Source organism: Xiphophorus couchianus, chromosome 12, assembly GCF_001444195.1.
Source record: "Xiphophorus couchianus chromosome 12, X_couchianus-1.0, whole genome shotgun sequence".
Taxonomy (NCBI): Eukaryota; Metazoa; Chordata; class Actinopteri; order Cyprinodontiformes; family Poeciliidae; genus Xiphophorus; species Xiphophorus couchianus.
This window is the reverse complement of record NC_040239.1, coordinates 18781259-18804412: the sequence shown is the minus strand read 5'-3', so window position 1 is coordinate 18804412 and position 23154 is coordinate 18781259. Positions and strand designations below refer to the sequence as shown.

Genomic DNA, 23154 nt, shown 5'->3' with positions numbered 1-23154 from the left:
CGTAACAGCAGTTGTGGAAACATCACTTGTTTCAAATGTGTATGATTCTGAGACTAAAGTTGACTTTGTGCCTATTGTTGAATAAACTGCTGTTTTCATTGACTCATCAGTGACATTAGAATGTGTTTGTCCAGCACTTTCTGGATCTGTGACAATGAGCTTTGAAGCTGTGTCAGGTTGAATACTAGATCCACTGATTAGAGGAATGGATTCCACCAATACAAACATTGTATTCAGTTCATCATACTGATCTTGCAGTCTTGTGGACGATGAGAAAAACGGAGTAATCGGAGAAAGCATTGATGGGCTCATGGGTTTACCATCAGAGACAGCAGATGTTGGGAATGCGGTGGCAATGGTCACAACTGACTTGTCAGCAAAAGCAGCAGAGCCTTCTCCAGAGGTTTCGGGTTCTGTGCCTATTTGAATCGTCATAGCTTCAGGCGATCGTGTTGTCTCATTGACGATGTCAGATGACGATAGCCCTGCAACAGTAGAGACTGGTGTGGACATGTCAATGGTTTGGCCTCTAGTATAGTCTCTATCTACTGGAGAAGCGGCAGAAGAACTTTCTGTTCTGCCCGTTACTGTGGAAAGTGAAGGTGTCGTTGTCTGACCTGTTTGAACACTGTCGTCATCCTTAGGTAGAAGATTTGTTGTCTTCTCAGTGCTGAACAATGATGAGCCAGTAGAAGATGCAATGTCTCTGCTAGACATTTCACTTGTTGGTTTACTTGTCCTATCTTCTCTTGTAATTGGAGATTTTGAACTTTCCTCTGGAACTGCTGGCGTTTCCTGCAACTTCACTGTAGCAAGAGTCTGATATGTTTCAGATGACATTGATGTTGGTTCCTCTGTGCTCTGGAGCGCTGAAGCTGAAGAAACGTCTGTTTTTGAAGTGTCACTTGTTTCGGCTTTTCTTGATGTCGAGACAGACAGAATATTGAAAGCAGAAGAGCCAGACGTGGTTTTAGTGATGGGTGTCTCAGTAGACTTAGTGATGTTTTCACCAGAAGTACCTTGTTCTGTTCTCACAGAGGCAGACTCTGATTCAGGAGATGTTGTTACTGTTGTTGTGTCAATACTGTAGAGACTGGAAGATCCACCAATAACGGTTATAGATGATGTGAACAAGTCTGTACTCGGAGTTCCTGAACCGTCCATATCTTCTGTAGTAGCACCAACACTTTTCTCTGGCTTTTCAGTAAGAGATGAAACTGAGGGGAGAGTTCTTAGTTCTGTTGAAAAGCTATCAATTTGTTCTGCTGTTGTGGTCTCTGGACTGATTAACGAGGAACCTGTTGGAGATTCCATGTGTTTGCTGGACATTTCTTCAGGGTATCCACTAGTATATGGATTTGTGGTCCTTCCATCAGTTATGGCTGAGCTTGACGTGTCAAATGAAGTTTCAGATTTTGCTTGAGAATGGGATGTGGTAAAAGTTTGTTCTGTTTCAGTAGATTCCAATGTTGGTTTTGCTGTGCTACGGAGTAAGACGGCTGGCGTGACAGCAGTTTTTGACACATCACTTGTTTCAGAAGTGTATGATTCTGAGACTGAAGCTGACTTTGTGCCTATTGTTGTATAAACTGCTGTTGTCTTCATTGACTCATCAGTGACAATGAGCTTTGAAGCTGCGTCAGGTTGAATACTTGATTCACTGAGTACATCAATGGACTCGACAGTTGTAAACCTTGTACTCATTTCTTCATACTCATCATGCAGAGTTGTGGATGATGAGACAGATGGAATAATCGAAGAAAGCGTTGATGGGCTCATGGGTTTACCATCAGAGACAGCAGATGTTGGGAATGCAGTGGCAATGGTCACAACTGACTTGTCAGCAAAAGCAGCAGAGCCTTCTCCAGAGGTTTCGGGTTCTGTGCCTATTTGAATCGTCATAGCTTCAGGCGATCGTGTTGTCTCATTGACGATGTCAGATGACGATAGCCCTGCAACAGTAGAGACTGGTGTGGACATGTCAATGGTTTGGCCTCTAGTATAGTCTCTATCTACTGGAGAAGCGGCAGAAGAACTTTCTGTTCTGCCCGTTACTGTGGAAAGTGAAGGTGTCGTTGTCTGACCTGTTTGAACACTGTCGTCATCCTTAGGTAGAAGATTTGTTGTCTTCTCAGTGCTGAACAATGATGAGCCAGAAGAAGATTCAATGTCTCTGCTAGACATTTCACTTGTTGGTTTACTTGTCCTATCTTCTCTTGTAATTGGAGATTTTGAACTTTCCTCTGGAACTGCTGACGTTTCCTGCATTTTCACTGTAGCAAGAGTCTGATATGTTTCAGATGACATTGATGTTGGTTCCTCTGTGCTCTGGAGCGCTGAAGCTGAAGAAATGTCTGTTTTTGAAGTGTCACTTGTTTCGGCTTTTCTTGATGTTGAGACGGACAGAATATTGAAAGCAGAAGAGCCAGACGTGGTTTTAGTGATGGGTGTCTCAGTCGACGTAGTGATGTTTTCACCAGAAGTACCTTGTTCTGTTCTCACAGAGGCAGACTCTGATTCAGGAGATGTTGTTACTGTTGTTGTGTCAATACTGTAGAGACTGGAAGATCCACCAATAACGGTTATAGATGATGTGAACAAGTCTGTACTCAGAGTTCCTGAACCGTCCATATCTTCTGTAGTAGCACCAACACTTTTCTCTGGCTTTTCAGTAAGAGATGAAACTGAGGGGAGAGTTCTTAGTTCTGTTGAAAAGCTATCAATTTGTTCTGCTATTGTGGTCTCTGGACTGATTAATGAGGAACCTGTTGGAGATTCCATGTGTTTGCTGGACATTTCTTCAGGGTATCCACTAGTATATGGATTTGTGGTCCTTCCATCAGTTATGGCTGAGCTTGATGTGTCAAATGAAGTTTCAGATTTTGCTTGAGAATGGGATGTGGTAAAAGTTTGTTCTGTTTCAGTAGATTCCAATGTTGGTTTTGCTGTGCTACGGAGTAAGACGGCTGGCGTAACAGCAGTGTTTGACACATCACTTGTTTCAGATGTGTATGATTTTGAGACTGAAGCTGACTTTGTGTCTATTGTTGTATAAACTGCTGTTGTCTTCATTGACTCATCAGTGACAATGAGCTTTGAAGCTGCGTCAGGTTGAATACTTGATTCACTGAGTACATCAATGGACTCGACAGTTGTAAACCTTGTACTCATTTCTTCATACTCATCATGCAGAGTTGTGGATGATGAGACAGATGGAATAATCGAAGAAAGCGTTGATGGGCTCATGGGTTTACCATCAGAGACAGCAGATGTTGGGAATGCAGTGGCAATGGTCACAACTGACTTGTCAGCAAAAGCAGCAGAGCCTTCTCCAGAGGTTTCGGGTTCTGTGCCTATTTGAATCGTCATAGCTTCAGGCGATCGTGTTGTCTCATTGACGATGTCAGATGACGATAGCCCTGCAACAGTAGAGACTGGTGTGGACATGTCAATGGTTTGGCCTCTAGTATAGTCTCTATCTACTGGAGAAGCGGCAGAAGAACTTTCTGTTCTGCCCGTTACTGTGGAAAGTGAAGGTGTCGTTGTCTGACCTGTTTGAACACTGTCGTCATCCTTAGGTAGAAGATTTGTTGTCTTCTCAGTGCTGAACAATGATGAGCCAGAAGAAGATTCAATGTCTCTGCTAGACATTTCACTTGTTGGTTTACTTGTCCTATCTTCTCTTGTAATTGGAGATTTTGAACTTTCCTCTGGAACTGCTGACGTTTCCTGCAACTTCACTGTAGCAAGAGTCTGATATGTTTCAGATGACATTGATGTTGGTTCCTCTGTGCTCTGGAGCGCTGAAGCTGAAGAAACGTCTGTTTTTGAAGTGTCACTTGTTTCGGCTTTTCTTGATGTCGAGACAGACAGAATATTGAAAGCAGAAGAGCCAGACGTGGTTTTAGTGATGGGTGTCTCAGTAGACTTAGTGATGTTTTCACCAGAAGTACCTTGTTCTGTTCTCACAGAGGCAGACTCTGATTCAGGAGATGTTGTTACTGTTGTTGTGTCAATACTGTAGAGACTGGAAGATCCACCAATAACGGTTATAGATGATGTGAACAAGTCTGTACTCGGAGTTCCTGAACCGTCCATATCTTCTGTAGTAGCACCAACACTTTTCTCTGGCTTTTCAGTAAGAGATGAAACTGAGGGGAGAGTTCTTAGTTCTGTTGAAAAGCTATCAATTTGTTCTGCTATTGTGGTCTCTGGACTGATTAATGAGGAACCTGTTGGAGATTCCATGTGTTTGCTGGACATTTCTTCAGGGTATCCACTAGTATATGGATTTGTGGTCCTTCCATCAGTTATGGCTGAGCTTGACGTGTCAAATGAAGTTTCAGATTTTGCTTGAGAATGGGATGTGGTAAAAGTTTGTTCTGTTTCAGTAGATTCCAATGTTGGTTTTGCTGTGCTACGGAGTAAGACGGCTGGCGTAACAGCAGTGTTTGACACATCACTTGTTTCAGATGTGTATGATTCTGAGACTGAAGCTGACTTTGTGTCTATTGTTGTATAAACTGCTGTTGTCTTCATTGACTCATCAGTGACAATGAGCTTTGAAGCTGCGTCAGGTTGAATACTTGATACACTGAGTACATCAATGGACTCGACAGTTGTAAACCTTGTACTCATTTCTTCATACTCATCATGCAGAGTTGTGGATGATGAGACAGATGGAATAATCGAAGAAAGCGTTGATGGGCTCATGGGTTTACCATCAGAGACAGCAGATGTTGGGAATGCAGTGGCAATGGTCACAACTGACTTGTCAGCAAAAGCAGCAGAGCCTTCTCCGGAGGTTTCGGGTTCTGTGCCTATTTGAATCGTCATAGCTTCAGGCGATCGTGTTGTCTCATTGACGATATCAAATGACGATAACCCTGCAACAGTCGAGACTGGTGTGGACATGTCAATGGTTTGACCTCTAGTATAGTCTCTATCTACTGGAGAAGCGGCAGAAGAACTTTCTTTTCTGCTTGTTACTGTGGAAAGTGAAGGTGTCGTTGTCTGACCTGTTTGAACACTGTCGTCATCCTTAGGTAGAAGATTTGTTGTCTTCTCAGTGCTGAACAACGATGAGCCAGTAGAAGATGCAATGTCTCTGCTAGACATTTCACTTGTTGGTTTACTTGTCTTATCTTCTCTTGTAATTGGAGATTTTGAACTTTCCTCTGGAACTGCTGACGTTTCCTGCAACTTCACTGTAGCAAGAGTCTGATATGTTTCAGATGACATTGATGTTGGTTCCTCTGTGCTCTGGAGCGCTGAAGCTGAAGAAACGTCTGTTTTTGAAGTGTCACTTGTTTCGGCTTTTCTTGATGTCGAGACGGACAGAATATTGAAAGCAGAAGAGCCAGACGTGGTTTTAGTGATGGGTGTCTCAGTAGACTTAGTGATGTTTTCACCAGAAGTACCTTGTTCTGTTCTCACAGAGGCAGACTCTGATTCAGGAGATGTTGTTACTGTTGTGTCAATACTGTAGAGACTGGACGATGCACCAATAACGGTTATAGATGATGTGAACAAGTCTGTACTCGGAGTTCCTGAACCGTCCATAACTTCTGAAGTAGCACCAACACTTTTCTCTGGCTTTTCAGTAAGAGATGAAACTGAGGGGAGAGTTCTTAGTTCTGTTGAAAAGCTATCAATTTGTTCTGCTGTTGTGGTCTCTGGACTGATTAACGAGGAACCTGTTGGAGATTCCATGTGTTTGCTGGACATTTCTTCAGGGTATCCACTAGTATATGGATTTGTGGTCCTTCCATCAGTTATGGCTGAGCTTGACGTGTCAAATGAAGTTTCAGATTTTGCTTGAGAATAGGATGTGGTAAAAGTTTGTTCTGTTTCAGTAGATTCCAATGTTGGTTTTGCTGTGCTACGGAGTAAGACGGCTGGCGTGACAGCAGTTTTTGACACATCACTTGTTTCAGATGTGTATGATTCTGAGACTGAAGCTGACTTTGTGCCTATTGTTGTATAAACTGCTGTTGTCTTCATTGACTCATCAGTAATATTAGAATGTGTTTGTCCAGCACTTTCTGGATCTGTGACAATGAGCTTTGAAGCTGTGTCAGGTTGAATACTTGATTCACTGAGTACATCAATGGACTCGACAGTTGTAAACCTTGTACTCATTTCTTCATACTCATCATGCAGAGTTGTGGATGATGAGACAGATGGAATAATCGAAGAAAGCGTTGATGGGCTCATGGGTTTACCATCAGAGACAGCAGATGTTGGGAATGCAGTGGCAATGGTCACAACTGACTTGTCAGCAAAAGCAGCAGAGCCTTCTCCAGAGGTTTCGGGTTCTGTGCCTATTTGAATCGTCATAGCTTCAGGCGATCGTGTTGTCTCATTGACGATGTCAGATGACGATAGCCCTGCAACAGTAGAGACTGGTGTGGACATGTCAATGGTTTGGCCTCTAGTATAGTCTCTATCTACTGGAGAAGCGGCAGAAGAACTTTCTGTTCTGCCCGTTACTGTGGAAAGTGAAGGTGTCGTTGTCTGACCTGTTTGAACACTGTCGTCATCCTTAGGTAGAAGATTTGTTGTCTTCTCAGTGCTGAACAATGATGAGCCAGAAGAAGATTCAATGTCTCTGCTAGACATTTCACTTGTTGGTTTACTTGTCCTATCTTCTCTTGTAATTGGAGATTTTGAACTTTCCTCTGGAACTGCTGACATTTCCTGCAACTTCACTGTAGCAAGAGTCTGATATGTTTCAGATGACATTGATGTTGGTTCCTCTGTGCTCTGGAGCGCTGAAGCTGAAGAAATGTCTGTTTTTGAAGTGTCACTTGTTTCGGCTTTTCTTGATGTCGAGACGGACAGATTATTGAAAGCAGAAGAGCCAGACGTGGTTTTAGTGATGGGTGTCTCAGTCGACTTAGTGATGTTTTCACCAGAAGTACCTTGTTCTGTTCTCACAGAGGCAGACTCTGATTCAGGAGATGTTGTTACTGTTGTTGTGTCAATACTGTAGAGACTGGAAGATCCACCAATAACGGTTATAGATGATGTGAACAAGTCTGTACTCGGAGTTCCTGAACCGTCCATATCTTCTGTAGTAGCACCAACACTTTTCTCTGGCTTTTCAGTAAGAGATGAAACTGAGGGGAGAGTTCTTAGTTCTGTTGAAAAGCTATCAATTTGTTCTGCTATTGTGGTCTCTGGACTGATTAATGAGGAACCTGTTGGAGATTCCATGTGTTTGCTGGACATTTCTTCAGGGTATCCACTAGTATATGGATTTGTGGTCCTTCCATCAGTTATGGCTGAGCTTGACGTGTCAAATGAAGTTTCAGATTTTGCTTGAGAATGGGATGTGGTAAAAGTTTGTTCTGTTTCAGTAGATTCCAATGTTGGTTTTGCTGTGCTACGGAGTAAGACGGCTGGCGTAACAGCAGTGTTTGACACATCACTTGTTTCAGATGTGTATGATTCTGAGACTGAAGCTGACTTTGTGTCTATTGTTGTATAAACTGCTGTTGTCTTCATTGACTCATCAGTGACAATGAGCTTTGAAGCTGCGTCAGGTTGAATACTTGATTCACTGAGTACATCAATGGACTCGACAGTTGTAAACCTTGTACTCATTTCTTCATACTCATCATGCAGAGTTGTGGATGATGAGACAGATGGAATAATCGAAGAAAGCGTTGATGGGCTCATGGGTTTACCATCAGAGACAGCAGATGTTGGGAATGCAGTGGCAATGGTCACAACTGACTTGTCAGCAAAAGCAGCAGAGCCTTCTCCGGAGGTTTCGGGTTCTGTGCCTATTTGAATCGTCATAGCTTCAGGCGATCGTGTTGTCTCATTGACGATATCAGATGACGATAACCCTGCAACAGTCGATACTGGTGTGGACATGTCAATGGTTTGGCCTCTAGTATAGTCTCTATCTACTGGAGAAGCGGCAGAAGAACTTTCTGTTCTGCCCGTTACTGTGGAAAGTGAAGGTGTCGTTGTCTGACCTGTTTGAACACTGTCGTCATCCTTAGGTAGAAGATTTGTTGTCTTCTCAGTGCTGAACAATGATGAGCCAGAAGAAGATTCAATGTCTCTGCTAGACATTTCACTTGTTGGTTTACTTGTCCTATCTTCTCTTGTAATTGGAGATTTTGAACTTTCCTCTGGAACTGCTGACGTTTCCTGCAACTTCACTGTAGCAAGAGTCTGATATGTTTCAGATGACATTGATGTCTCTGTGCTCTGGAGCGCTGAAGCTGAAGAAATGTCTGTTTTTGAAGTGTCACTTGTTTCGGCTTTTCTTGATGTCGAGACGGACAGAATATTGAAAGCAGAAGAGCCAGACGTGGTTTTAGTGATGGGTGTCTCAGTCGACTTAGTGATGTTTTCACCAGAAGTACCTTGTTCTGTTCTCACAGAGGCAGACTCTGATTCAGGAGATGTTGTTACTGTTGTTGTGTCAATACTGTAGAGACTGGAAGATCCACCAATAACGGTTATAGATGATGTGAACAAGTCTGTACTCGGAGTTCCTGAACCGTCCATATCTTCTGTAGTAGCACCAACACTTTTCTCTGGCTTTTCAGTAAGAGATGAAACTGAGGGGAGAGTTCTTAGTTCTGTTGAAAAGCTATCAATTTGTTCTGCTATTGTGGTCTCTGGACTGATTAATGAGGAACCTGTTGGAGATTCCATGTGTTTGCTGGACATTTCTTCAGGGTATCCACTAGTATATGGATTTGTGGTCCTTCCATCAGTTATGGCTGAGCTTGACGTGTCAAATGAAGTTTCAGATTTTGCTTGAGAATGGGATGTGGTAAAAGTTTGTTCTGTTTCAGTAGATTCCAATGTTGGTTTTGCTGTGCTACGGAGTAAGACGGCTGGCGTAACAGCAGTGTTTGACACATCACTTGTTTCAGATGTGTATGATTCTGAGACTGAAGCTGACTTTGTGTCTATTGTTGTATAATCTGCTGTTGTCTTCATTGACTCATCAGTGACAATGAGCTTTGAAGCTGCGTCAGGTTGAATACTTGATTCACTGAGTACATCAATGGACTCGACAGTTGTAAACCTTGTACTCATTTCTTCATACTCATCATGCAGAGTTGTGGATGATGAGACAGATGGAATAATCGAAGAAAGCGTTGATGGGCTCATGGGTTTAGCATCAGAGACAGCAGATGTTGGGAATGCAGTGGCAATGGTCACAACTGACTTGTCAGCAAAAGCAGCAGAGCCTTCTCCGGAGGTTTCGGGTTCTGTGCCTATTTGAATCGTCATAGCTTCAGGCGATCGTGTTGTCTCATTGACGATATCAGATGACAATAACCCTGCAACAGTCGAGACTGGTGTGGACATGTCAATGGTTTGACCTCTAGTATAGTCTCTATCTACTGGAGAAGCGGCAGAAGAACTTTCTTTTCTGCTTGTTACTGTGGAAAGTGAAGGTGTCGTTGTCTGACCTGTTTGAACACTGTCGTCATCCTTAGGTAGAAGATTTGTTGTCTTCTCAGTGCTGAACAACGATGAGCCAGTAGAAGATGCAATGTCTCTGCTAGACATTTCACTTGTTGGTTTACTTGTCTTATCTTCTCTTGTAATTGGAGATTTTGAACTTTCCTCTGGAACTGCTGACGTTTCCTGCAACTTCACTGTAGCAAGAGTCTGATATGTTTCAGATGACATTGATGTTGGTTCCTCTGTGCTCTGGAGCGATGAAGCTGAAGAAACGTCTGTTTTTGAAGTGTCACTTGTTTCGGCTTTTCTTGATGTCGAGACGGACAGAATATTGAAAGCAGAAGAGCCAGACGTGGTTTTAGTGATGGGTGTCTCAGTAGACTTAGTGATGTTTTCACCAGAAGTACCTTGTTCTGTTCTCACAGAGGCAGACTCTGATTCAGGAGATGTTGTTACTGTTGTTGTGTCAATACTGTAGAGACTGGAAGATCCACCAATAACGGTTATAGATGATGTGAACAAGTCTGTACTCGGAGTTCCTGAACCGTCCATATCTTCTGTAGTAGCACCAACACTTTTCTCTGGCTTTTCAGTAAGAGATGAAACTGAGGGGAGAGTTCTTAGTTCTGTTGAAAAGCTATCAATTTGTTCTGCTGTTGTGGTCTCTGGACTGATTAACGAGGAACCTGTTGGAGATTCCATGTGTTTGCTGGACATTTCTTCAGGGTATCCACTAGTATATGGATTTGTGGTCCTTCCATCAGTTATGGCTGAGCTTGACGTGTCAAATGAAGTTTCAGATTTTGCTTGAGAATGGGATGTGGTAAAAGTTTGTTCTGTTTCAGTAGATTCCAATGTTGGTTTTGCTGTGCTGCGGAGTAAGACGGCTGGCGTGACAGCAGTTTTTGACACATCACTTGTTTCAGATGTGTATGATTCTGAGACTGAAGCTGACTTTGTGCCTATTGTTGTATAAACTGCTGTTGTCTTCATTGACTCATCAGTGACAATGAGCTTTGAAGCTGCGTCAGGTTGAATACTTGATTCACTGAGTACATCAATGGACTCGACAGTTGTAAACCTTGTACTCATTTCTTCAAACTCATCATGCAGAGTTGTGGATGATGAGACAGATGGAATAATCGAAGAAAGCATTGATGGGTTCATGGGTTTACCATCAGACACAGCAGATGTTGGGAATGCAGTGGCAATGGTCACAACTGACTTGTCAGCAAAAGCAGCAGATCCTTCTCCGGAGGTTTCGGGTTCTGTGCCTATTTGAATCGTCATAGCTTCAGGCGATCGTGTTGTCTCATTGACGATATCAGATGACGATAACCCTGCAACAGTCGATACTGGTGTGGACATGTCAATGGTTTGGCCTCTAGTATAGTCTCTATCTACTGGAGAAGCGGCAGAAGAACTTTCTGTTCTGCCCGTTACTGTGGAAAGTGAAGGTGTCGTTGTCTGACCTGTTTGAACACTGTCGTCATCCTTAGGTAGAACATTTGTTGTCTTCTCAGTGCTGAACAACGATGAGCCAGTTGAAGATTCAATGTCTCTGCTAGACATTTCACTTGTTGGTTTACTTGTCCTATCTTCTCTTGTAATTGGAGATTTTGAACTTTCCTCTGGAACTGCTGACGTTTCCTGCAACTTCACTGTAGCAAGAGTCTGATATGTTTCAGATGACATTGATGTTGGTTCCTCTGTGCTCTGGAGCGCTGAAGCTGAAGAAACGTCTGTTTTTAAAGTGTCACTTGTTTCGGCTTTTCTTGATGTCGAGACGGACAGAATATTGAAAGCAGAAGAGCCAGACGTGGTTTTAGTGATGGGTGTCTCAGTAGACTTAGTGATGTTTTCACCAGAAGTACCTTGTTCTGTTCTCACAGAGGCAGACTCTGATTCAGGAGATGTTGTTACTGTTGTTGTGTCAATACTGTAGAGACTGGACGATGCACCAATAACGGTTATAGATGATGTGAACAAGTCTGTACTCGGAGTTCCTGAACCGTCCATATCTTCTGTAGTAGCACCAACACTTTTCTCTGGCTTTTCAGTAAGAGATGAAACTGAGGGGAGAGTTCTTAGTTCTGTTGAAAAGCTATCAATTTGTTCTGCTGTTGTGGTCTCTGGACTGATTAACGAGGAACCTGTTGGAGATTCCATGTGTTTGCTGGACATTTCTTCAGGGTATCCACTAGTATATGGATTTGTGGTCCTTCCATCAGTTATGGCTGAGCTTGACGTGTCAAATGAAGTTTCAGATTTTGCTTGAGAATGGGATGTGGTAAAAGTTTGTTCTGTTTCAGTAGATTCCAATGTTGGTTTTGCTGTGCTACGGAGTAAGACGGCTGGCGTAACAGCAGTTTTTGACAAATCACTTGTTTCAGATGTGTATGATTCTGAGACTGAAGCTGACTTTGTGCCTATTGTTGTATAAACTGCTGTTGTCTTCATTGACTCATCAGTAATATTAGAATGTGTTTGTCCAGCACTTTCTGGATCTGTGACAATGAGCTTTGAAGCTGTGTCAGGTTGAATACTTGATTCACTGAGTACATCAATGGACTCGACAGTTGTAAACCTTGTACTTATTTCTTCATACTCATCATGCAGAGTTGTGGATGATGAGACAGATGGAATAATCGAAGAAAGCGTTGATGGGCTCATGGGTTTACCATCAGAGACAGCAGATGTTGGGAATGCAGTGGCAATGGTCACAACTGACTTGTCAGCAAAAGCAGCAGAGCCTTCTCCGGAGATTTCGGGTTCTGTGCCTATTTGAATCGTCGTAGCTTCAGGCGATCGTGTTGTCTCATTGACGATATCAGATGACGATAACCCTGCAACAGTCGAGACTGGTGTGGACATGTCAATGGTTTGGCCTCTAGTATAGTCTCTATCTACTGGAGAAGCGGCAGAAGAACTTTCTGTTCTGCCCGTTACTGTGGAAAGTGAAGGTGTCGTTGTCTGACCTGTTTGAACACTGTCGTCATCCTTAGGTAGAAGATTTGTTGTCTTCTCAGTGCTGAACAACGATGAGCCAGTAGAAGATGCAATGTCTCTGCTAGACATTTCACTTGTTGGTTTACTTGTCCTATCTTCTCTTGTAATTGGAGATTTTGAACTTTCCTCTGGAACTGCTGACATTTCCTGCAACTTCACTGTAGCAAGAGTCTGATATGTTTCAGATGACATTGATGTTGGTTCCTCTGTGCTCTGGAGCGCTGAAGCTGAAGAAACGTCTGTTTTTGAAGTGTCACTTGTTTCGGCTTTTCTTGATGTCGAGACGGACAGAATATTGAAAGCAGAAGAGCCAGACGTGGTTTTAGTGATGGGTGTCTCAGTAGACTTAGTGATGTTTTCACCAGAAGTACCTTGTTCTGTTCTCACAGAGGCAGACTCTGATTGAGGAGATGTTGTTACTGTTGTTGTGTCAATACTGTAGAGACTGTACGATGCACCAATAACGGTTATAGATGATGTGAACAAGTCTGTACTCGGAGTTCCTGAACCGTCCATATCTTCTGTAGTAGCACCAACACTTTTCTCTGGCTTTTCAGTAAGAGATGAAACTGAGGGGAGAGTTCTTAGTTCTGTTGAAAAGCTATCAATTTGTTCTGCTGTTGTGGTCTCTGGACTGATTAACGAGGAACCTGTTGGAGATTCCATGTGTTTGCTGGACATTTCTTCAGGGTATCCACTAGTATATGGATTTGTGGTCCTTCCATCAGTTATGGCTGAGCTTGACGTGTCAAATGAAGTTTCAGATTTTGCTTGAGAATGGGATGTGGTAAAAGTTTGTTCTGTTTCAGTAGATTCCAATGTTGGTTTTGCTGTGCTACGGAGTAAGACGGCTGGCGTGACAGCAGTTTTTGACACATCACTTGTTTGAGATGTGTATGATTCTGAGACTGAAGCTGACTTTGTGCCTATTGTTGTATAAACTGCTGTTGTCTTCATTGACTCATCAGTGACAATGAGCTTTGAAGCTGCGTCAGGTTGAATACTTGATTCACTGAGTACATCAATGGACTCGACAGTTGTAAACCTTGTACTCATTTCTTCATACTCATCATGCAGAGTTGTGGATGATGAGACAGATGGAATAATCGAAGAAAGCGTTGATGGGCTCATGGGTTTACCATCAGAGACAGCAGATGTTGGGAATGCAGTGGCAATGGTCACAACTGACTTGTCAGCAAAAGCAGCAGATCCTTCTCCGGAGGTTTCGGGTTCTGTGCCTATTTGAATCGTCATAGCTTCAGGCGATCGTGTTGTCTCATTGACGATATCAGATGACGATAACCCTGCAACAGTCGATACTGGTGTGGACATGTCAATGGTTTGGCCTCTAGTATAGTCTCTATCTACTGGAGAAGCGGCAGAAGAACTTTCTGTTCTGCCCGTTACTGTGGAAAGTGAAGGTGTCGTTGTCTGACCTGTTTGAACACTGTCGTCATCCTTAGGTAGAAGATTTGTTGTCTTCTCAGTGCTGAACAACGATGAGCCAGTAGAAGATGCAATGTCTCTGCTAGACATTTCACTTGTTGGTTTACTTGTCCTATCTTCTCTTGTAATTGGAGATTTTGAACTTTCCTCTGGAACTGCTGACGTTTCCTGCAACTTCACTGTAGCAAGAGTCTGATATGTTTCAGATGACATTGATGTTGGTTCCTCTGTGCTCTGGAGCGCTGAAGCTGAAGAAACGTCTGTTTTTGAAGTGTCACTTGTTTCGGCTTTTCTTGATGTCGAGACGGACAGAATATTGAAAGCAGAAGAGGCAGACGTGGTTTTAGTGATGGGTGTCTCAGTAGACTTAGTGATGTTTTCACCAGAAGTACCTTGTTCTGTTCTCACAGAGGCAGACTCTGATTCAGGAGATGTTGTTACTGTTGTTGTGTCAATACTGTAGAGACTGGACGATGCACCAATAACGGTTATAGATGATGTGAACAAGTCTGTACTCGGAGTTCCTGAACCGTCCATATCTTCTGTAGTAGCACCAACACTTTTCTCTGGCTTTTCAGTAAGAGATGAAACTGAGGGGAGAGTTCTTAGTTCTGTTGAAAAGCTATCAATTTGTTCTGCTGTTGTGGTCTCTGGACTGATTAACGAGGAACCTGTTGGAGATTCCATGTGTTTGCTGGACATTTCTTCAGGGTATCCACTAGTATATGGATTTGTGGTCCTTCCATCAGTTATGGCTGAGCTTGACGTGTCAAATGAAGTTTCAGATTTTGCTTGAGAATGGGATGTGGTAAAAGTTTGTTCTGTTTCAGTAGATTCCAATGTTGGTTTTGCTGTGCTACGGAGTAAGACGGCTGGCGTAACAGCAGTTTTTGACAAATCACTTGTTTCAGATGTGTATGATTCTGAGACTGAAGCTGACTTTGTGCCTATTGTTGTATAAACTGCTGTTGTCTTCATTGACTCATCAGTAATATTAGAATGTGTTTGTCCAGCACTTTCTGGATCTGTGACAATGAGCTTTGAAGCTGTGTCAGGTTGAATACTTGATTCACTGAGTACATCAATGGACTCGACAGTTGTAAACCTTGTACTTATTTCTTCATACTCATCATGCAGAGTTGTGGATGATGAGACAGATGGAATAATCGAAGAAAGCGTTGATGGGCTCATGGGTTTACCATCAGAGACAGCAGATGTTGGGAATGCAGTGGCAATGGTCACAACTGACTTGTCAGCAAAAGCAGCAGAGCCTTCTCCGGAGATTTCGGGTTCTGTGCCTATTTGAATCGTCGTAGCTTCAGGCGATCGTGTTGTCTCATTGACGATATCAGATGACGATAACCCTGCAACAGTCGATACTGGTGTGGACATGTCAATGGTTTGGCCTCTAGTATAGTCTCTATCTACTGGAGAAGCGGCAGAAGAACTTTCTGTTCTGCCCGTTACTGTGGAAAGTGAAGGTGTCGTTGTCTGACCTGTTTGAACACTGTCGTCATCCTTAGGTAGAAGATTTGTTGTCTTCTCAGTGCTGAACAACGATGAGCCAGTAGAAGATGCAATGTCTCTGCTAGACATTTCACTTGTTGGTTTACTTGTCCTATCTTCTCTTGTAATTGGAGATTTTGAACTTTCCTCTGGAACTGCTGACGTTTCCTGCAACTTCACTGTAGCAAGAGTCTGATATGTTTCAGATGACATTGATGTTGGTTCCTCTGTGCTCTGGAGCGCTGAAGCTGAAGAAACGTCTGTTTTTGAAGTGTCACTTGTTTCGGCTTTTCTTGATGTCGAGACGGACAGAATATTGAAAGCAGAAGAGGCAGACGTGGTTTTAGTGATGGGTGTCTCAGTAGACTTAGTGATGTTTTCACCAGAAGTACCTTGTTCTGTTCTCACAGAGGCAGACTCTGATTCAGGAGATGTTGTTACTGTTGTTGTGTCAATACTGTAGAGACTGGACGATGCACCAATAACGGTTATAGATGATGTGAACAAGTCTGTACTCGGAGTTCCTGAACCGTCCATATCTTCTGTAGTAGCACCAACACTTTTCTCTGGCTTTTCAGTAAGAGATGAAACTGAGGGGAGAGTTCTTAGTTCTGTTGAAAAGCTATCAATTTGTTCTGCTGTTGTGGTCTCTGGACTGATTAACGAGGAACCTGTTGGAGATTCCATGTGTTTGCTGGACATTTCTTCAGGGTATCCACTAGTATATGGATTTGTGGTCCTTCCATCAGTTATGGCTGAGCTTGACGTGTCAAATGAAGTTTCAGATTTTGCTTGAGAATGGGATGTGGTAAAAGTTTGTTCTGTTTCAGTAGATTCCAATGTTGGTTTTGCTGTGCTACGGAGTAAGACGGCTGGCGTAACAGCAGTTTTTGACAAATCACTTGTTTCAGATGTGTATGATTCTGAGACTGAAGCTGACTTTGTGCCTATTGTTGTATAAACTGCTGTTGTCTTCATTGACTCATCAGTAATATTAGAATGTGTTTGTCCAGCACTTTCTGGATCTGTGACAATGAGCTTTGAAGCTGTGTCAGGTTGAATACTTGATTCACTGAGTACATCAATGGACTCGACAGTTGTAAACCTTGTACTTATTTCTTCATACTCATCATGCAGAGTTGTGGATGATGAGACAGATGGAATAATCGAAGAAAGCGTTGATGGGCTCATGGGTTTACCATCAGAGACAGCAGATGTTGGGAATGCAGTGGCAATGGTCACAACTGACTTGTCAGCAAAAGCAGCAGAGCCTTCTCCGGAGATTTCGGGTTCTGTGCCTATTTGAATCGTCGTAGCTTCAGGCGATCGTGTTGTCTCATTGACGATATCAGATGACGATAACCCTGCAACAGTCGATACTGGTGTGGACATGTCAATGGTTTGGCCTCTAGTATAGTCTCTATCTACTGGAGAAGCGGCAGAAGAACTTTCTGTTCTGCCCGTTACTGTGGAAAGTGAAGGTGTGGTTGTCTGACCTGTTTGAACACTGTCGTCATCCTTAGGTAGAAGATTTGTTGTCTTCTCAGTGCTGAACAACGATGAGCCAGTAGAAGATGCAATGTCTCTGCTAGACATTTCACTTGTTGGTTTACTTGTCCTATCTTCTCTTGTAATTGGAGATTTTGAACTTTCCTCTGGAACTGCTGACGTTTCCTGCAACTTCACTGTAGCAAGAGTCTGATATGTTTCAGATGACATTGATGTTGGTTCCTCTGTGCTCTGGAGCGCTGAAGCTGAAGAAACGTCTGTTTTTGAAGTGTCACTTGTTTCGGCTTTTCTTGATGTCGAGACGGACAGAATATTGAAAGCAGAAGAGGCAGACGTGGTTTTAGTGATGGGTGTCTCAGTAGACTTAGTGATGTTTTCACCAGAAGTACCTTGTTCTGTTCTCACAGAGGCAGACTCTGATTCAGGAGATGTTGTTACTGTTGTTGTGTCAATACTGTAGAGACTGGACGATGCACCAATAACGGTTATAGATGATGTGAACAAGTCTGTACTCGGAGTTCCTGAACCGTCCATATCTTCTGTAGTAGCACCAACACTTTTCTCTGGCTTTTCAGTAAGAGATGAAACTGAGGGGAGAGTTCTTAGTTCTGTTGAAAAGCTATCAATTTGTTCTGCTGTTGTGGTCTCTGGACTGATTAACGAGTAACCTGTTGGAGATTCCATGTGTTTGCTGGACATTTCTTCAGGGTATCCACTAGTATATGGATTTGTGGTCCTTCCATCAGTTATGGCTGAGCTTGACGTGTCAAATGAAGTTTCAGATTTTGCTTGAGAATGGGATGTGGTAAAAGTTTGTTCTGTTTCAGTAGATTCCAATGTTGGTTTTGCTGTGCTACGGAGTAAGACGGCTGGCGTAACAGCAGTTTTTGACAAATCACTTGTTTCAGATGTGTATGATTCTGAGACTGAAGCTGACTTTGTGCCTATTGTTGTATAAACTGCTGTTGTCTTCATTGACTCATCAGTAATATTAGAATGTGTTTGTCCAGCACTTTCTGGATCTGTGACAATGAGCTTTGAAGCTGTGTCAGGTTGAATACTTGATTCACTGAGTACATCAATGGACTCGACAGTTGTAAACCTTGTACTTATTTCTTCATACTCATCATGCAGAGTTGTGGATGATGAGACAGATGGAATAATCGAAGAAAGCGTTGATGGGCTCATGGGTTTACCATCAGAGACAGCAGATGTTGGGAATGCAGTGGCAATGGTCACAACTGACTTGTCAGCAAAAGCAGCAGAGCCTTCTCCGGAGATTTCGGGTTCTGTGCCTATTTGAATCGTCGTAGCTTCAGGCGATCGTGTTGTCTCATTGACGATATCAGATGACGATAACCCTGCAACAGTCGAGACTGGTGTGGACATGTCAATGGTTTGGCCTCTAGTATAGTCTCTATCTACTGGAGAAGCGGCAGAAGAACTTTCTGTTCTGCCCGTTACTGTGGAAAGTGAAGGTGTCGTTGTCTGACCTGTTTGAACACTGTCGTCATCCTTAGGTAGAAGATTTCTTGTCTTCTCAGTGCTGAACAACGATGAGCCAGTAGAAGATTCAATGTCTCTGCTAGACATTTCACTTGTTGGTTTACTTGTCCTATCTTCTCTTGTAATTGGAGATTTTGAACTTTCCTCTGGAACTGCTGACATTTCCTGCAACTTCACTGTAGCAAGAGTCTGATATGTTTCAGATGACATTGATGTTGGTTCCTCTGTGCTCTGGAGCGCTGAAGCTGAAGAAACGTCTGTTTTTGAAGTGTCACTTGTTTCGGCTTTTCTTGATGTCGAGACGGACAGAATATTGAAAGCAGAAGAGCCAGACGTGGTTTTAGTGATGGGTGTCTCAGTAGACTTAGTGATGTTTTCACCAGAAGTACCTTGTTCTGTTCTCACAGAGGCAGACTCTGATTCAGGAGATGTTGTTACTGTTGTTGTGTCAATACTGTAGAGACTGTACGATGCACCAATAACGGTTATAGATGATGTGAACAAGTCTGTACTCGGAGTTCCTGAACCGTCCATATCTTCTGTAGTAGCACCAACACTTTTCTCTGGCTTTTCAGTAAGAGATGAAACTGAGGGGAGAGTTCTTAGTTCTGTTGAAAAGCTATCAATTTGTTCTGCTGTTGTGGTCTCTGGACTGATTAACGAGGAACCTGTTGGAGATTCCATGTGTTTGCTGGACATTTCTTCAGGGTATCCACTAGTATATGGATTTGTGGTCCTTCCATCAGTTATGGCTGAGCTTGACGTGTCAAATGAAGTTTCAGATTTTGCTTGAGAATGGGATGTGGTAAAAGTTTGTTCTGTTTCAGTAGATTCCAATGTTGGTTTTGCTGTGCTACGGAGTAAGACGGCTGGCGTGACAGCAGTTTTTGACACATCACTTGTTTGAGATGTGTATGATTCTGAGACTGAAGCTGACTTTGTGCCTATTGTTGTATAAACTGCTGTTGTCTTCATTGACTCATCAGTAATATTAGAATGTGTTTGTCCAGCACTTTCTGGATCTGTGACAATGAGCTTTGAAGCTGTGTCAGGTTGAATACTTGATTCACTGAGTACATCAATGGACTCGACAGTTGTAAACCTTGTACTTATTTCTTCATACTCATCATGCAGAGTTGTGGATGATGAGACAGATGGAATAATCGAAGAAAGCGTTGATGGGCTCATGGGTTTACCATCAGAGACAGCAGATGTTGGGAATGCAGTGGCAATGGTCACAGCTGACTTGTCAGCAAAAGCAGCAGAGCCTTCTCCGGAGATTTCGGGTTCTGTGCCTATTTGAATCGTCGTAGCTTCAGGCGATCGTGTTGTCTCATTGACGATATCAGATGACGATAACCCTGCAACAGTCGAGACTGGTGTGGACATGTCAATGGTTTGGCCTCTAGTATAGTCTCTATCTACTGGAGAAGCGGCAGAAGAACTTTCTGTTCTGCCCGTTACTGTGGAAAGTGAAGGTGTCGTTGTCTGACCTGTTTGAACACTGTCGTCATCCTTAGGTAGAAGATTTGTTGTCTTCTCAGTGCTGAACAACGATGAGCCAGTAGAAGATGCAATGTCTCTGCTAGACATTTCACTTGTTGGTTTACTTGTCCTATCTTCTCTTGTAATTGGAGATTTTGAACTTTCCTCTGGAACTGCTGACATTTCCTGCAACTTCACTGTAGCAAGAGTCTGATATGTTTCAGATGACATTGATGTTGGTTCCTCTGTGCTCTGGAGCGCTGAAGCTGAAGAAACGTCTGTTTTTGAAGTGTCACTTGTTTCGGCTTTTCTTGATGTCGAGACGGACAGAATATTGAAAGCAGAAGAGCCAGACGTGGTTTTAGTGATGGGTGTCTCAGTAGACTTAGTGACGTTTTCACCAGAAGTACCTTGTTCTGTTCTCACAGAGGCAGACTCTGATTCAGGAGATGTTGTTACTGTTGTTGTGTCAATACTGTAGAGACTGTACGATGCACCAATAACGGTTATAGATGATGTGAACAAGTCTGTACTCGGAGTTCCTGAACCGTCCATATCTTCTGTAGTAGCACCAACACTTTTCTCTGGCTTTTCAGTAAGAGATGAAACTGAGGGGAGAGTTCTTAGTTCTGTTGAAAAGCTATCAATTTGTTCTGCTGTTGTGGTCTCTGGACTGATTAACGAGGAACCTGTTGGAGATTCCATGTGTTTGCTGGACATTTCTTCAGGGTATCCACTAGTATATGGATTTGTGGTCCTTCCATCAGTTATGGCTGAGCTTGACGTGTCAAATGAAGTTTCAGATTTTGCTTGAGAATGGGATGTGGTAAAAGTTTGTTCTGTTTCAGTAGATTCCAATGTTGGTTTTGCTGTGCTACGGAGTAAGACGGCTGGCGTAACAGCAGTTTTTGACACATCACTTGTTTCAGATGTGTATGATTCTGAGACTGAAGCTGACTTTGTGCCTATTGTTGTATAAACTGCTGTTGTCTTCATTGACTCATCAGTGACAATGAGCTTTGAAGCTGCGTCAGGTTGAATACTTGATTCACCGAGTACATCAATGGACTCGACAGTTGTAAACCTTGTACTCATTTCTTCATACTCATCATGCAGAGTTGTGGATGATGAGACAGATGGAATAATCGAAGAAAGCGTTGATGGGCTCATGGGTTTACCATCAGAGACAGCAGATGTTGGGAATGCAGTGGCAATGGTCACAACTGACTTGTCAGCAAAAGCAGCAGAGCCTTCTCCGGAGGTTTCGGGTTCTGTGCCTATTTGAATCGTCATAGCTTCAGGCGATCGTGTTGTCTCATTGACGATATCAGATGACGATAACCCTGCAACAGTCGAGACTGGTGTGGACATGTCAATGGTTTGACCTCTAGTATAGTCTCTATCTACTGGAGAAGCGGCAGAAGAACTTTCTTTTCTGCTTGTTACTGTGGAAAGTGAAGGTGTCGTTGTCTGACCTGTTTGAACACTGTCGTCATCCTTAGGTAGAAGATTTGTTGTCTTCTCAGTGCTGAACAACGATGAGCCAGTAGAAGATGCAATGTCTCTGCTAGACATTTCACTTGTTGGTTTACTTGTCTTATCTTCTCTTGTAATTGGAGATTTTGAACTTTCCTCTGGAACTGCTGACGTTTCCTGCAACTTCACTGTAGCAAGAGTCTGATATGTTTCAGATGACATTGATGTTGGTTCCTCTGTGCTCTGGAGCGCTGAAGCTGAAGAAACGTCTGTTTTTGAAGTGTCACTTGTTTCGGCTTTTCTTGATGTCGAGACGGACAGAATATTGAAAGCAGAAGAGCCAGACGTGGTTTTAGTGATGGGTGTCTCAGTCGACTTAGTGATGTTTTCACCAGAAGTACCTTGTTCTGTTCTCACAGAGGCAGACTCTGATTCAGGAGATGTTGTTACTGTTGTGTCAATACTGTAGAGACTGGAAGATCCACCAATAACGGTTATAGATGATGTGAACAAGTCTGTACTCGGAGTTCCTGAACCGTCCATATCTTCTGTAGTAGCACCAACACTTTTCTCTGGCTTTTCAGTAAGAGATGAAACTGAGGGGAGAGTTCTTAGTTCTGTTGAAAAGCTATCAATTTGTTCTGCTGTTGTGGTCTCTGGACTGATTAACGAGGAACCTGTTGGAGATTCCATGTGTTTGCTGGACATTTCTTCAGGGTATCCACTAGTATATGGATTTGTGGTCCTTCCATCAGTTATGGCTGAGCTTGACGTGTCAAATGAAGTTTCAGATTTTGCTTGAGAATGGGATGTGGTAAAAGTTTGTTCTGTTTCAGTAGATTCCAATGTTGGTTTTGCTGTGCTGCGGAGTAAGACGGCTGGCGTGACAGCAGTTTTTGACACATCACTTGTTTGAGATGTGTATGATTCTGAGACTGAAGCTGACTTTGTGCCTATTGTTGTATAAACTGCTGTTGTCTTCATTGACTCATCAGTGACAATGAGCTTTGAAGCTGCGTCAGGTTGAATACTTGATTCACTGAGCACATCAATGGACTCGACAGTTGTAAACCTTGTACTCATTTCTTCATACTCATCATGCAGAGTTGTGGATGATGAGACAGATGGAATAATCGAAGAAAGCGTTGATGGGCTCATGGGTTTACCATCAGAGACAGCAGATGTTGGGAATGCAGTGGCAATGGTCACAACTGACTTGTCAGCAAAAGCAGCAGAGCCTTCTCCGGAGGTTTCGGGTTCTGTGCCTATTTGAATCGTCATAGCTTCAGGCGATCGTGTTGTCTCATTGACGATATCAGATGACGATAACCCTGCAACAGTCGAGACTGGTGTGGACATGTCAATGGTTTGACCTCTAGTATAGTCTCTATCTACTGGAGAAGCGGCAGAAGAACTTTCTGTTCTGCTTGTTACTGTGGAAAGTAAAAGTGTCGTTGTCTGACCTGTTTGAACACTGTCGTCATCCTTAGGTAGAAGATTTGTTGTCTTCTCAGTGCTGAACAACGATGAGCCAGTAGAAGATGCAATGTCTCTGCTAGACATTTCACTTGTTGGTTTACTTGTCTTATCTTCTCTTGTAATTGGAGATTTTGAACTTTCCTCTGGAACTGCTGACGTTTCCTGCAACTTCACTGTAGCAAGAGTCTGATATTTTTCAGACGCCATTGATGTTGGTTCCTCTGTGCTCTGGAGCGCTGAAGCTGAAGAAACGTCTGTTTTTGAAGTGTCACTTGTTTCGGCTTTTCTTGATGT

At 43.0% G+C, this 23154-nt stretch overlaps 2 protein-coding genes and 1 long non-coding RNA gene across 3 annotated transcripts; 1 reads left to right on the top strand and 2 right to left on the bottom strand.

The window, feature by feature from the left end:
- Window positions 1-94: 94 nt before the first annotated feature.
- Window positions 95-1759, top strand: LOC114154275 (uncharacterized). The gene is made up of 2 exons (XR_003597541.1): window positions 95-176; window positions 1644-1759. It is a non-coding gene; the product is annotated as an uncharacterized LOC114154275 (long non-coding RNA).
- Window positions 1760-3475: 1716 nt separating this feature from the next.
- Window positions 3476-8209, bottom strand: LOC114154456 (mucin-5AC-like). Its single transcript, XM_028033555.1, has 3 exons — window positions 7472-8209; window positions 4502-5491; window positions 3476-3551 (listed from the first exon to the last, which is right to left on the bottom strand). The coding sequence occupies exons 1-3, from the start codon at window positions 8086-8088 to the stop codon at window positions 3476-3478; spliced, it is 1683 nt and encodes a 560-aa protein (XP_027889356.1). The 5' UTR covers window positions 8089-8209.
- A 639-nt stretch (window positions 8210-8848) lies between these two features.
- On the bottom strand, window positions 8849-21854 carry LOC114154455 (serine-rich adhesin for platelets-like). The gene is made up of 2 exons (XM_028033554.1): window positions 8933-21854; window positions 8849-8864 (listed from the first exon to the last, which is right to left on the bottom strand). Exons 1-2 carry the CDS (start codon window positions 21601-21603, stop codon window positions 8849-8851), a joined length of 12687 nt encoding a protein of 4228 aa, XP_027889355.1. The 5' UTR covers window positions 21604-21854.
- Between the last annotated feature and the right edge of the window lie 1300 nt (window positions 21855-23154).